Consider the following 15,246-nt stretch of genomic DNA (forward strand, 5'->3'; position numbering starts at 1 on the left):
AGGCTTGCCGCCTACAACCTAATTTTTCAATCCACTATAGGCTACTTGTCCATGATGCGCGTTGCCTACACAAACCTAAACCTACTCTATCATTTCAGAGGTATGTCAGAGCGAGAGAGTTATAGGGTACACAGTAATTAGGCATTTTTATCCTATTAACATGACATGAAATGAAAGTCATTGCTGAACGATCTGGCTGATTTACCAAATTTGGAGCGCATCTATCTCTCTCTCTCAGCGCACACAAGCAATTATAGACATTGGAGAAATTTCATTCACGTTCTCTCTCTCACACTTTCTGACAAGCAGATAACTATTGTCCAATCAATACGTTTAGTTATTCAAATATAGTTGATTGCTGTGATATCAATCAGACGGCAAATGATCATTGAGTAACATTAGCTCTGACTCGCACATTGTGAGATCACATGTATCACATATATAAAAGACCTTTAATATAGCCTAAATGGGCGCGCTCTCTCTCGCTCTCTCGCTCACTCCTTGTAACGACAGAACAGGAAGACGCAGCAGCCCAGCCGATTCGACCGTTATCTCTGTATTGAATAGACGAAATCATCCGTTATCAGCACCTTCAAATAGGGCCAATATGGCATACATACTGGCATACTCACCCTTGGCTGAACATAGCCTGGTCAAGGTTTCCCCCTGGTGGACATGTCATTTCCAACTATTGTCGGAGCATGGAAACTAGGGGCTACTATACTATTCTCTGCCTATCGGGACGTAACTCGGACGGCGCTGAGTCGGGTCTGGTGGCCGTCGCAACGCTCGGCACGGCGACTCGCTCGGCGGTGCCTCACGTGGCTCAAGGCCTTGGCTGACAACACCAATTGAAAGTAGAGTTCCCACGGATTATGGCGATTTTTTAATTTTAAGAATCGCTTAAGAAATGAGCGAGATATGCCTTATAGTAAAATGTCAGTGCAGGTCTTGGCTACCTAGTGTGCGCTCCGCGACGGCACACCTATAGATTTTCATTCATTTTTCAGATCATTGTCATCAGTCATTGCAGTGCAAACCATTAATATAGCCTATATTAACTTCATAGGCTATTGTAGACTACAATATGCAACATATTTCTTTCACCCGGTATTATTGATGCGAGTTGTTCAAAACATTATTGCATATAATGCTTGACTTGTCTTGTAGCCTATATACAGTAGACTATATAATGCCAGCTGGTAACACTATAAATCATATACTTCTGATACATAACCTTATCAAAGCACAGTCATCAATGTCATTGCAGAAGAGCCTGCTCTTGACTTTACTGTCCAGTGTCCATTCATGGGTTCTTTCAGACATGTTCATTGTGTATTTATTCCCCAGGTGATTTCTTTTAACCGTTATCAGTCGGCAATTTTATCATTTATATTGTTCATATAAATAAAGCTGTTATGAAACCATCATTAAGCAATGTAATCATATTGTGTATATGTTACATCTTGATTGTGTTGTGTAACGCAATATGACATTCTCTTTCTTTAAGACTAAAGGCAACCCTTGACTGTAGGAAACAATGAATAAAATATAGCCAAATAACACATCGATCATGACTTATGACTTATAGGCTTCCTCGTCATTCTCAAATAGACTATTAATAATAATGCAACGATACCAGAAGTCCATTAACGTAATCAAAGCGATGCAATGACAACAAAAAGACTAAAACTAATCACCTCCTCGTTGCAATGAACATTGAACAGCCAACTCAACCGATTGTCTTGGACGTGTGGGTCACGTTTAAAAACACAAAGATCATGACATGCTAGAGAATGACAAAAGAACAAGCTGACCGTGTGAATCAAACTTTATTTTTATTTATTTTATTTGCCTTCTCTGTTGCTGCGGGAGGTGGGCGGCCCCCTCGTTTTTCTCTAACCGGCTTTGTTGTGATTGGCTTTTGGCGAGGCTGCAGCTGGCTGCTATTGGTCCACTCCGACAGGCAGAATGTTGATTAGCTGATTCTCGGTGCAGGCATTCTCGGTCCCACCGAAAATCCAGGACCGCGATTGGCCGCCCAAGCCCGACAAAGAAGTTACAGCAGGCGCCACCGTGCCCCCTCTCGACTGTTCAATTTTAATATCCTTGGCCTAGATCATACATGTGTCTGATATCTGTCAACTCAGATGATCCTTTGAAAAAAAAAAATACAAAAAAAACTGTTTCAGTTCAACTACTCTACACATGAATCCTAAAATGTGGAGATTAGGGCCTAAAGCAAAAAAAGAAAGATCCCAAGACTGAAAATGTTTAGTGCAAATCTGCACTTATCTCATTAAATGGCCCCTTTGAAATCCTCAGGAATGAAATCCATCCCCAGGACTATTAAATAAAATCTGAATTAACTTTGTCTCCATATTTCAACTTTTTATGTATTCACGTGAATGTATTGATCTACTTAATACAAGTGTCACATAAAAGCAAAAATGTTATCCACTAAGTTTTTTAAATTGGTTTGGAAACTTAAAGTTATTTTTCAAAACATTGGCTCTGTATCGTGATATGTATCGATCGTGAGGTTGTTGCCAATACCCATCACTAACCGACAATATGCCACCCCCGACCTACTTATTACATGGATTTTCCACTGCATGAGCTCTCATGTGTTTTTTTAGATTACTTTTTTCACCAAAGCCTTTTCTACAAACATTACAAGTGAAGGGCTTTTCTCCGGTATGGGTCCTCATGTGTGATTTTAGGTGACCGTTTTGCCTAAAGCCTTTTCTACAAACTTTACATGTAAAGGATTTTTCCCCTGTATGAGTCATCATGTGTGTTTTTAGAGTACTCAAGTTGCAATAGGCTTTTCTACAAACTTTACAAGTGAAGGGCTTTTCTCCTGTATGAGTCCACATGTGTGATTTTAGGTGATGCTTTCGCCTAAAGCCTTTTCTACAAACTTTACAAGTAAAGGACTTTTCTCCTGTATGAGTCATCATGTGTGATTTTAGGTGACCATTTCGCCTAAAGCCTTTTCTACAAACTTTACAAGTAAAGGACTTTTCTCCTGTATGAGTCATCATGTGTCTTTTTAGACTTCCCTCATGATTAAACATTTTGCGTGACTTCAGTGTGTTTAAAGGTGACTGATCTACACTGGGCTGCCACTCATCACTGTCTTCAGTGATGTCAGATTTAGAACAGTGTGAAGAGAGGAGCTGCTCATCACTAGCTGGTTGTGATGTTCCACCGTCCTCTACATCAGCTTGTGTTTTCATGTGTTCAGTTGAGGTGCTGGCTACAGGCTCTGTGTCTCTGTTCTCACCATCATCATGTTCACTTTTCACTGCTAGTAATGTCAGCATTGGCATATCAACCTCTTCTGGTCTTTGAAGTAGCTCCTCCTGCTCATCTTTAATGTGTGGAGGATCTGGTTCCTCCTGGACCAGACTGGAGCTCCTCTCCTCTTCAGAGGAAACCTCCTCTTTACACACAGAGAGGTGCAGGACATCTAGGGAAAACACAGGGAGGTGCAGGGATTCTAGGGAAAAGACACAATGAGAAACGGTATAGGTTTGATTTTATTTGTTTCATGCAGTGTTTCCTGTTACATGAAAAGCTAGTGCACCCAGTAGTGCTTAGGTGCAGTTCTCAACAATGGAAAATAAAGTATTCACATCGGTTAAAAAAGCTTGGCTGTTTTTATTGCGCTCTAAATTCCCTAATGAATGATGGAAACACTGATGGACCAGATTACTGATGTTAATTATAACTGAACCCTAGTCCGATTCATGGTACATTCAGATTGATCTAGTCTGATTCATGGTACATTCAGATTGATCTAGTCTGATTCATGGTACATTCAGATTGACCCAGGAGTCCACACATCGATGCAAATCACATTTTAATGTTAAAACCGATTACCGATTAATCGGTGATGTGAAGATGAACCGACACACTTTCACCCCTGATGATAGCTCTACAAGAGATCAGAATAAAATACACATTTATGCCATAGAGCCGAATAAAAGTCGGTTCGGCTCTATAGAGCCTACAATGTGACGTCATTTGAGGTTTGGGGGGGTAATAATTTCGGCACTACAGCGGTAAAATAGGAGTATGAATCGGCCCTTAGACTTACCCCTTCAGACTCCATCTTAGTCGTAGCACATGACTAGTCTTTACGACCAGGCAGTCTTATGCAGAGGTTAAAATGTAATTTAGATAGCATGTTATTTAGACAGATGCTAGGTTAATTTGTTGACCTGGCATCCTACAGTTTGTCTAGTTTCAATGTACAGATTATTTATTGTGTGTTTAGACTGATGCTAGGTTCATGGGTTACCTACAGTATGATCCTAGATCACTGAGACACTACACTGTCTCTACATTTGATGAATGTGCTTACCTTGCTTACTGTAAGTTGATACTAGATCACTGAGACACTAGCCTGAGTTAATGTGTTAGGTTTCTGGTCTAGAGGGGCGGGTGGCTGAGATTTGCGCACGCCCTGATTGGTTCAGGGTGGCCTGTCCATCAGCCCCGACCCCTCCTCTCCCCCCCAGTGCAGCACTATGTCACATATGCGACGCCCACCCTGAAGGCCTGATTCCCACTCCTAAACCAGAGCGGCCAATGCGTTCCCCCAGGCTTTCATTTTTTGCGCCGACGAAAATGAAAGCCTGGGTAGCGAGGCTACTGAGACACTACACTGTCTCTATACATTTGATGAATGTTCTTACTTAAATTGCTCTGGATAAAGAGTGTCTGCTAAATGCCTAAATAGTAAAAATTAAAGTGCTTTAAACTTACTGAGATCTATGTGGTCTTCAGGTTCCTGTTTAAGGTGGTCTTCAGGTTCCTGTTTAATAGAAACAGTGGTGGCTGGAGGACTGATCTTCACCTGCAGACTGGACTCCACACACTGGTCTGGAATGAAGGAATACAAACAATGAGGACATGGATAACGACTTTATAATAATGGGACACGAATAATGGCTTCAATTAGGGATGTTAAACGACTCATATTGGGCGAGTCGACGTGTCGTGGCCATTTACAGCCGTGTCAATCTATATACTTTTTCAATCAGTTGACAGGAGAGCACAACTGTGCATTGACTGCACAGGCCCCAATGTTAATACAAAATCACACCCGTGTGAACCGAGTGGTACAAAACTGTGTGGGGGTCCCCGGAACTTCCAGACCCACAGGAACGCGCTCAGGGTGGCGGGCCGGTTCCGGCGAGCCGCCCCGCGTCCGAAACGGTCGAGAAATGACAGAGTTACTGTGTGGTGATCCCCGGGGGTCCCTCTACTGTACTGTACTGTACTGTCACGCCCAAAATCATCATATATACAGTTAATATGTGACACTTGGTGGTGAAAACCAACCAAACGCTATTTCCGTGCTCGGACGGACCCAGCCAGCCAGCCAGGGACACACAAAGCTCCGCAATGGAGTGGGTGCAACACTCAAAACTAAATAAATATGTTAATCCGTACGTTACAGCAGTAGGATGGCACTCTTCACTAGCCTCGCGTAGCCAGACAAACCTGCCATTGCCAAAAAAAAATCCATGCAAAATCCATGCAGTGGTATTGTATGCGAGGCTAACTCTTCACAGCCCAGCCTTCAAAATAGTGAGCGGTTATTTTCACATAGGACTCTGTCGTCAACGCTGTCAGCTGCTCTTGTGCAATGCATGCCACTCGTCGTGTGCAAGGTTTTGTTTACTCCCTGTGTGCAGAGTTGACGGCCAAGGTGATCGAGGGGAAAGTCTTCCAGGAGCCTATGGCACTTATCGAATCATCTTGGTCGTCATCTGTGCACACTATGTGCAAGCAGGAAGTAAAAACCGTGCAGAACCGCAACGAGAGACGTGTACGTGTCTAGATGTACTAGACTAGAGCAGTACAGAGACACACACTACGTTCCCTCTACCATTTGGAAAACATCTCATCTTTTTGTGCAACCACTCCTCCTATAGACAGCTGTGTGTCCCTGGCTGTGTCAGGGACACACACACACACACACACACACACACACGGTCTGAGATGGAAAGTGATTTTAACATTTATAAACATATTACATTTATGGCGGTCTGGATGTTCCGTGGACCCTCACACGGAGTTGCACCACTCACTTCACACGTTTTTTCTTATAATGTTTTTGAACAATACATCAAATATATATGTAATTATTTATAATAAAAAACTTTTTGGGATTTTGATTTTTTTAAGTTGAGATGAGCATGAGTCAAAAATGGAAAATCTATATTCAATCTCTGTACTATCTTTGACTTGTTTAGCCATGGGTCGACAGGGATTAGTTTGGGTGGTCTGATCTCCGCCTCGATCCCCTCACGTCAAAACAGTTCTCAATGTTTAAAAGTTGACTTGATGAGAAGACGTGTGGACATGGAACCAGAGAGAGGAAAAAACACCACGAGAGTGAATTGAAGAGTGATCAGGCACACGTGTGTTCTCTCCTCAGTGAATAAATAGTGATCAGGTAAACGTGTGTTCTCTCAGTAAATGAATAGCAGTTATGTTGCACACAGATCATGATATGCATCCGTCTAGTAGTCAGCGTGTTGTTATCTCCCTAGCCGAGCTAGCATGGGAGCAGCGCATTGACTGTCAGAGATATCAATTAAATACACGCTGCATGGCTTTTGGGCGTCAGCTGACAAAATAACATATCCTTCAACATTCCAAAACACATGGAGGCTCTCTACCTGTGCATGGAAGCACATAAAAAAACGGTTCAGACCAAGTCTGAAAGGGCAAAGTTGACGGCGGCTCAGCCTGCAGAACACGCACCCACACACACAGCCAGTAGAGGGAGAAAAACAAATCACACGTGTGAAGTGATAATACATCATCACATTCCGGCCAATCACAATGGGCGTCCTCACTTTTCTGTACTCAATATGTACATTGCTCAGCCAATCAAATCACCGCTATAGGACCCTTACACACAGACACACAAAGCCGGGCATAAGAGGGGAGTGCCCCTCAAAAAACAGACATACAAGCTGGCTGTCAACTGCTTGTAGATCTGTTGTTGTGGGCACATAGAGGCACCCTGGAGACATCAACGCAAAATGAACCCGATAAATCCGTCATAGTGAATGCGTTCAGTTCACGCCATAAGTCTAGAACTGTCAATGTTGTTGTGCGCTGTTTCCTTATTTATATCTGTCGCCACAGTGAGGCTGGAAAATGGTGACCGGAAATCTTGTTCTGAGCGAGTCTCCTCTCTGTACCCGTGGTGTGCACACAGATCCGACACACCAAAGGTCCGACATGCTGAATCAACGGTCGGACCCAGCTTTGTATGTCTGTGTGTACCCCATAGTGATGATTTGATTGGCTGAGCAATGTACGTATTGAGGATTAAAAAATCAGACCAGTCTGAAGTGAGTGGTGCAACAGCACCCCCTATTGGTACTCTAAACATCGGAACACAGGGACATAGTCACATAGGTTAGGACATAGGGACAAAGCTGTTCCTTGGAGTTGTTGCACCACTCCAAAAAGTGAGGACAGAAAAGTCCCTCCCCAACCCATCCTTAAACTATTTGGATTGGCATTGGACAATCGCTTTTTGGGGTGGGATTTAGTGAAGGGATAATTGTGAATCAGAATGTGATGATGTATGATGATAAGAGCACCCCTCACAAGTGTGATTTTTTTTCTAAGTTTGCTTTGGTTGTGAAACTGATAGGAAAATAAGTCGTTGGCTTAGTGAGGGTCGCTCTTATCATCATACAGTAAGATCATTATACATTATATTATGTGCTCAACCAATTAGTAAGAGCATTTTATATTTGACCAATATGGGAACTAAATCGTTGCCAAGAAATGTCTTCACCAATGTGTTTCTAAAGGTGTCTAATATATTACTAAAAGTTTGAAATTAAACTCCCGTGGAAAATTTGAGTTATTAGCATAATGTGACCATACCATTAACATCCTATATAAGGCAAAAAAGGCAAAATGTCATCATTCTTTAAGTAGCATGTGATATATGAAACTAGGGTTTTTTCATGATTCTGAATCCATTCCAAGCATTAGTTTTGCACTAAAAACACTCATTGTGCTAAATTCAGCCATATCCATTTGCCCAAATGTGCTGACCTCATCACATTTGTGATGACGGCTATGGCTGTTTTCCTCCCAAGGAGTGTTTTCTGTGCAAAACGAATGCTTGGAATGGATTCAGAATCATGAAAACCCCCTAGTTTTATATGTCACATGCTACTTAAAAGGATCCCTGGTTAATAAGACAAATATGCCTTAAAATATTATACTTACCCTCTAAAATTAAAATAAAATAATAAAAACACATTCAATATTTTATTTCTTTCATAAATAAAGAATCTTTCAGTCAATAGTGACTGCTCCTGTCGCAAGTTGATGATGTCATATGTCCATGTGTGGTCTAGCCCTATGGAATTATAGAATGCATATGCTAATAAAAAACAACTTAATACTTCCTAAAGTTAATATGAGCATCAAAGCAATATTTAAAATATCTTTTATTAGCATGTGCATTCCATATATTCCATAGGGCTGGACCACACATGAACATATGACATCATCAACTTGCGACAGGAGCAGTCCCTATTGAGTGAAAGATTCTCTATTTATGAAAGAAATAAAATATTTAAGGTGTTTTTATTTATTTGTTTTAGTAATAGAGAATAGGGTCAAGTATAATGTTTTAAGACATATTTGTCTCATTAGCCAGGGATCCTTTTAAAGAATGATGAAATTTGGACTTTGTTGCCTTATATAGGTGTTATGGTCATGGTCACATATTATGCTAATAACTCAAATTTCCCACGCGAGTTGAATTTCAAACTTTTAGTACATATTATTAGACACTTTTAGAAACATATTAGTGAAGACATTTCTTGGTAACGATTTAGTTCCCAGATTTTCATAGGTTTCTCTTACTAAATCACATCATCACAAAAAAAACTGTCAAATGTCATTCTGGTCAATCACTTTTGGGGTCGTCACTTTTCTGCCCTCACTTTTATCTTCAATATGTACTTTGCTCAGCCAATCAAATCATCGCTATGGGGTGATCACCAATCATCAGCCAATGTTTATGCTCAAACAAACCCAGAAAGCTGGGCATAGCAGGAGCTAACACCCCTAAAAATTTATGAATCCATGCAATGGGCCTCATGCGCCAACCGTTCTTAAGAGGAAATTTGTTCTTAGACCCACTTAGGAAGTTTTTAAGAAGGTTTTGGGATCCCTCAATCTTTTCTTAGCTGTGATTTGTTCGTAGGTAAGAACAGAATCTACGCACACTGTGGAGCACTCTTAGGGTGCCTTTTTCGTTCTTAAGTGCAATCTGAAAACATAAAGGGAAAACAGCGCCATCTGCATGATGCTCAAAGTTTGGTCTGAGGACCTCAAGGGGTCCTTGAGGAAGTTCCAGGCAGTCCACAGCAAAATATGGAATATTTTACCACTTTAATCCCATTTTATACTTTGAAAATAGCCAATAAACAAGCTCACAAACGCGTCCCATTACTGCCCATTTTGAGCTTGTAGATCGGCTATTTTTAAAAAAAAATGATAAATCTTCAAAACATTACCCTAGCAGAAAATATTTTCATATGGGGGTCTGCAGAATGCATGTCAATTTGGGGGTCCTTGACATGAAAATGTTTGAGAACCACTGGTTTAGAGTTCACAACCCAACCCAAACAAACGCACCATACCCACCACATAACCCACACATAATGTATAAAATACATTCATGAATATTGAAAATATTAAAATATTGAAATATTGAAAATGTGAAAATTTCTGTTCACTTCAGTACCTCCACAGTATTATTGATTTTTAATGTTTGGAGTCTGGTGTTCCACCATATTTAGACTTTAGTTTAGGTATTCTTGACTTCACTCAACTTTATTTCTATGTGTGAGGTCCTGTGAGCTGCAATCACACACAGGTGTGACTGCAGGCAAGGCCATGGAGTCATGCAAAACTACACCCACCTGGGTGAACACAGGTAGGAAAGTGAATTCCCAATGCCTTATATGGGATTGGTGGGGCGGTTCCCTATGGTAATTAGGATGCTAATTAGGATATGTGGGGCGTCTACCTATGATAATTTGAATGAACTGGCACACCCCTTCAAGTTACGAGGATTTGGATTTCATGATTTCATCATCATAAGAACATGCTTACGAACAATTCTGCCTACTTAAGAACGTTTCATGAATCTGACTGGACTTCTTAGGAATTCACTTAGGAAGAAATGTAAGAGGAAAAGTTAGGAACTTATTGGCGCATGAGGCCCAATGTTCTTTTATCACCAAAATAAACTACTACAAAACTATCTGCACACGATAATACAAATCTATAATCGATAATAAAAATCTTAAATTTTATCATGATTATTACTGAGGAACTATTATATGAAGATAGGTTGAAAAGTGGTGAAGTGGTCCTTTAAGTCAGGTTCAATCAGACAGACTAACTAGAAAAAGTGCCCTTCTGGGCACAGGTCTCCACCAGGAGGATGTTTTGTGTGTGTGAGACGCGGCTTGGCCTGTTGTAGCGCCACCATGAGGCTGATTTGAAAACTGTCAAGTGGCATTTCTTCCTCAGCCTAGTGGGAATATGCATGCACAGTTTCACCGCAATCAGACGCTGCGTTGAGTAATTGTGGCAAAATGTACAAAACGGGTACAAAGCGGGCTACTCCTGAAAGGTTTAGAAGCCAATTGTAGGCAATGAAGGTGGATTATGAGAAATCAAACAAACGTGTCTTGATCACATGGCTATGGAGATCATGTGTACCGATTTGTGTGAAATTTGGATAAAATCTGAAGGAGTAATATTAGAAAATGTGTTTTACATATGTCAGCCTCCTGGTGGCACTATAAAGAGCAGATGTGAAAAATTCCAGGCAAAGGTTTTTCCTTGGCCTCTAGGGAGTTGGCATACAAAGTTATCCACAGATCCGTGCAGTTAAGAGGTAAAAACACTTTTCGGCGAGTTATAGCGCCACCATGAGGCTGAGTTGAAAATGTTCACGTGGCATTTCTTTCTCGGCCTAGTGGGAATGTGCGTGCACAATTTCACGGAAATCACACGATGTGTCCATGATTTGCAGCATTTTGTTTGAAACTGAGCACTCCTGCAAACTTTGGAAGCCAATCTTAGGCAATCAGGATGGAGTCTGAGAAATCTGAAAGACCCGTTTCGTTGAATGGCTCTAGAGAGACTGTGTACCAATTTGTGTGATGTTTGGACAAAATCTGTAGGTGTACTGTCCAAAAACGTGTTTTGCACAAAGCGGCCTCCTGGTGGCGCTATAACAGGCCGTTCTGGAAATTCTGGGGCAGAGGTTCATCGTTGGCATCCAGGGAGTGTGTGTGTGCAAAATTTGACATCGACCGGGTTAACCGTGCCGGAGATTAGCTGTTCACAGACGGACACACACACACGGACGGACGGACACAGTGCAAAACATACTCTCTCCCCATTGTTACAGGGTGCTCTAGCTAGGCTACGGCCCCACCCTGTGGTCCCCGGATGTTACTGCCTACTTGCAACACCCATGCCTTCGGCCTGGTGGAGACAATTAGTAACTGGTAACTAACTAGTCTGTTGCATTGTCGTCAACAAAAACACTGTCTGGCGTCATAATGTAGCTGACCTTACTCTTAATAGATTAGAACTAATGAGGTGATTTAAAACAGTTGCAAAACGTGTCTACGACACACACACACACACACACTAACCTGCTCGGCGTAGTCTGATGTGTGGCTGTAGCATCACGTCCAGCAGTTTGTTCTGTTTCTCCATTGTTTCTAGTGTCTCCATCTCTCTCTGGAAAAGGTTGCACATGAACTCTCCCACCGCGTTGAGGCGCTCCAACACAAACACTCTGACATTAAGCGTCACACTACAAACATCAACACCACGCTGTTTGTCGAAAACACACAATATCTCCTCTCCCACCGACGTCATGTGTTCATTTATCTTCAGCCGTACAGACTCCATTTGACTCCTTTTACCTTTAGGAGACATCACCAACTGTAATATACTAATATAATGTGTAAATCTCTCGGTTACTACTGAAATATACTAATAATTTGTCAAATGTATCGAGGATCAGTCACAAACAAAGAGGTTCCACAACTTCTCCCGTCGTCGATTCCACCATCACGGCCAAGAGTGTCAACAAATAGAATTACGCATTTACTTCCGGGTCAACGTGTTTACGAGCATGCGCAGCAAAGGATGCAGGCGCTGCTGACTGTCGCCACATGGTGGAGGAGGTGTGTAACTGTTACTGAATACAACGATGGTGATTGATGATTGACATTCTTTATAGGAATAATAACCCCTTGATGTCCTTTTCGAGGAGGTCCTAAACACAATACAATGTATTCACTTTAACAACAAAAAATAAAGGAAAGGAAAACATTTAGACAACAAGACAAACTACAAAAAAACAAATCAAAATCAACCAAACAATAATAAATAGCCTATACAAAGTAAACAGACAAAATGACAAAATACAAAGAACAAACAAAATGACAAAACATAAGTCAAGCAAGGGTAGGGAATGGATAATTTGGAAACATCAGTCATGAATGTCATAGTATGCAGTATAGCTGCAATTTGCAACTCTAGATTTGTTTTAATAATGGGATGAATCAGGAGTTGCAATACCCTCCATTGACTCCCTACCTATCCAAATTGCGTTTGCGATTTGCTTGTATTAAACAACGTTAAACTCACCAACATTGCAGCTTTTGTTTCATAAAAATCACACCCGTGTGAACTGAGTGGTGCAAGGTCTTATATAGCCTGATCAGCTGTGGTCTGACGTAATGCCAGTGACCATAGTAACCATGCTCATTCTTTTGGGCCCCACGTACAGGTACACACAAACACGGATACAAACAAAGCTGGTTGTTGGAGTGGTTTGCACCACTCAAAAATCCACCGTAGATGTTATGAGCTACTTTCTGTCAAAAATCACACCCGTGTGAAGTGAGTGGTGCAACTCTGTGTGGGGGTCCCCGGAAGTTCCAGACCCACAGGACCACGGCCAGGGTGCCTGCCCGGTTCCGGCGAGCCGCCTCACGTCCGAAACGGTACAGAAATGAGAGTTACCATGTGGGGGAGGGTCCCCCGAACATTCAGACCCCCAGGAATGCGCTCAGGGGGCCGGGCCGATTCCGGCGAGCCGCACCACGTCCGAAACGGTTGAGAAAAGTTACCGTGTGGGGGTCCCTCTACTGTACCCTCTACTGTACTGTACTGTACTGTACTGTACTGTACTGTACTGTACTGTCACTGTACTGGTACACCCAAAATCATCATATACTGTATACAGTTAATATATGTGCGTGTGTGTTAGGTTGCGCACAGGTGGTGAAAAACAACCATGCTATTTCCGTGCTCATACCCAGGCACCCACCCAGCCAGGCAGGAACCCACACACATAGCTCCGTAAGGGAGTGGTTGCACCACTCAAAAATTCTGTGCAGTTGATTATTTTTCTAAGTGCTGGAGTTTGGAAGCACTCGTCGTAAGTCACTGAACGGCCCTGCGTACCACCTGTTTCGAATTTGCACATAATGCAGGAGACAGCAGCGCGACCCGTAAAAAAAAACCGAGTGCTTCCAAACTCCAACACTTAGAAAAAGAATCACATGCACAGAATGTCTTGACAGAAAGTAGCTCATAACATGTCTACGGTGGATTTTTTTTTAAACAAAAGCTCGGCAGATTGAAAGAGGATAATTCAAGCTTGGCCTAGAGCTGCAATGATGGTGAGTTTAACGTCGTTTAATACAAGCAGATGGAGTCAATGGAGGGTATTGGAACTCTATTTTCATCCCATTATGAAAAAATCTAGAGTTGCAAAAGGCTTCGTACACACCTAAAGAACAAATGTTCGGTCCGTGTGCGATGCCTGATTGCTATTTGATTGCTGCTCCAATTCATTTTCAATGGGAGTCACGTCGTTTGATCGGACAAACCTGTCCGATGTGGGGGCGGAGGGCACAACAAACACATCGGACACCTTGTAGTCAAAACAGCCAACGAACAGGGTGGGACTTCAGATCGGACAGAAGGGTGGGTTTTAACCGCCAACCAATAGGAGAGAACTTCCGTTCTTGACAGCACTGGGCGGGATTTAGGCTGTAGTCTTCTGAGTTACGTGACACAGACTATTATATCGCTTGTTTGTATGTCTTCTTTTGGCTACGGCTGTCAATAAAGTTTGATTGATATATTCTTGTGATCTGTTTGTTTGTATATGTTTTCTGTATCCTGATGATTGCTGTGCACAAGACAAATTTCCGAAAGGACAAATAAAGTATCTATCAGATAGATACTATATTACTACTATATACTATATTATAATAGATAGAATCTATCTATCTATTATAATAACCTTCCGACTGGAGAGAGCCGTAGTCTACTAGCCTATACGTGGCGCCCGTGCGTAACTTGGAGAGTCGTCTCCAGTGAGTGAGTCCAGTCTGGTACGAAGTTCTATAGAGCTAGTTTAGAATTGACACGTGTGGTAGTGGTTGTCATTGTCAATCAATACCCGATTCGTCAATTCTAGTTGACAAGTCTGGTACTGATGAGGTAGTCCCTATAAATATCACCTTGTAGTACAAGGGAATTGCAAGAGAGCAGACATGGCACCAAAGAAGAGGCTCTGCAGTGCGCGCATGACGGACGAGAAATTAATACTTGCAGTTGCACAGTATCCTGTCCTATACAATAAATCCCATCCCTTTTACCACGTAGCTGCCAGGCGAAACCAGGCGTTGCGTGCGGTTAGCCAGGAGACAGGCCTGGATGGTAAGTTGGATAGGCCTATTGCCTAACGTATAGTAAGGGCATTTCATCAGGTATTTATCAGGTATCTGGGAAGACATTTCTTCACCAATGTGTTTCTAAAGGTGTCTAGGAGTTGAATTTCAAACTTTTAGTACATTTTATAATGTAGGCTACTCTGCCTTGCAGAGTCCCTAGGCATTTTGGACTTAACATCATGTCCCGTGTTTTCGAAATCATACTAAAAGTTTGAAATTCAACTCCTATTCAACTAGATGAAGTTGTTTAACAGGATAGGTGGGCACAAAGAGTGGGTAGGCTACCTCTGTGTTAAATAGGCTATTTGTTCCATAAATGTATTACACTCATTCTTGAGATAAGGGACAAAACCTTTTTCAAATCAGATTTTTTTTTTTTAAGAAACCATTA

At 41.9% G+C, this 15,246-nt stretch overlaps 1 protein-coding gene across 2 annotated transcripts; it reads right to left on the minus strand.

The window, feature by feature from the left end:
* Nucleotides 1-1,821: 1,821 nt before the first annotated feature.
* On the minus strand, nucleotides 1,822-12,161 carry LOC306918085 (uncharacterized protein). Of its 2 annotated transcripts, none has more exons than XM_079530974.1 (4): nucleotides 11,748-12,161; nucleotides 4,777-4,893; nucleotides 3,342-3,505; nucleotides 1,822-2,156 (listed from the first exon to the last, which is right to left on the minus strand). In XM_079530974.1, exons 1-4 carry the CDS (start codon nucleotides 12,034-12,036, stop codon nucleotides 2,142-2,144), a joined length of 585 nt encoding a protein of 194 aa, XP_079387100.1. In that variant the 5' UTR covers nucleotides 12,037-12,161; the 3' UTR covers nucleotides 1,822-2,141. The 2 variants fall into 2 exon arrangements, with proteins under 2 accessions (XP_079387100.1, XP_079387099.1); XM_079530973.1 differs by having other exon boundaries at nucleotides 3,290-3,505.
* Nucleotides 12,162-15,246: the final 3,085 nt, after the last annotated feature.

The sequence above is a fragment of the Electrona antarctica genome (assembly GCF_951216825.1).
Source record: "Electrona antarctica genome assembly, contig: scaffold_41, whole genome shotgun sequence".
NCBI lineage: Eukaryota > Metazoa > Chordata > Actinopteri > Myctophiformes > Myctophidae > Electrona > Electrona antarctica.

Coding starts and splice junctions, on each gene's coding strand:
- LOC306918085 (XM_079530973.1), bottom strand. CDS start 12,036: ATGTCTCCTAAAGGTAAAAGGAGTCAAATGGAGTCTGTACGGCTGAAG. Junction 4,894..11,747: donor CATCAGACTACGCCGAGCAG/GTTAGTGTGTGT, acceptor CCTTCATTCCAG/ACCAGTGTGTGGAGTCCAGT. Junction 2,157..3,289: donor GAAAAGTGAACATGATGATG/GTGAGAACAGAG, acceptor TTTTTTTCAAAG/GATCATCTGAGTTGACAGAT.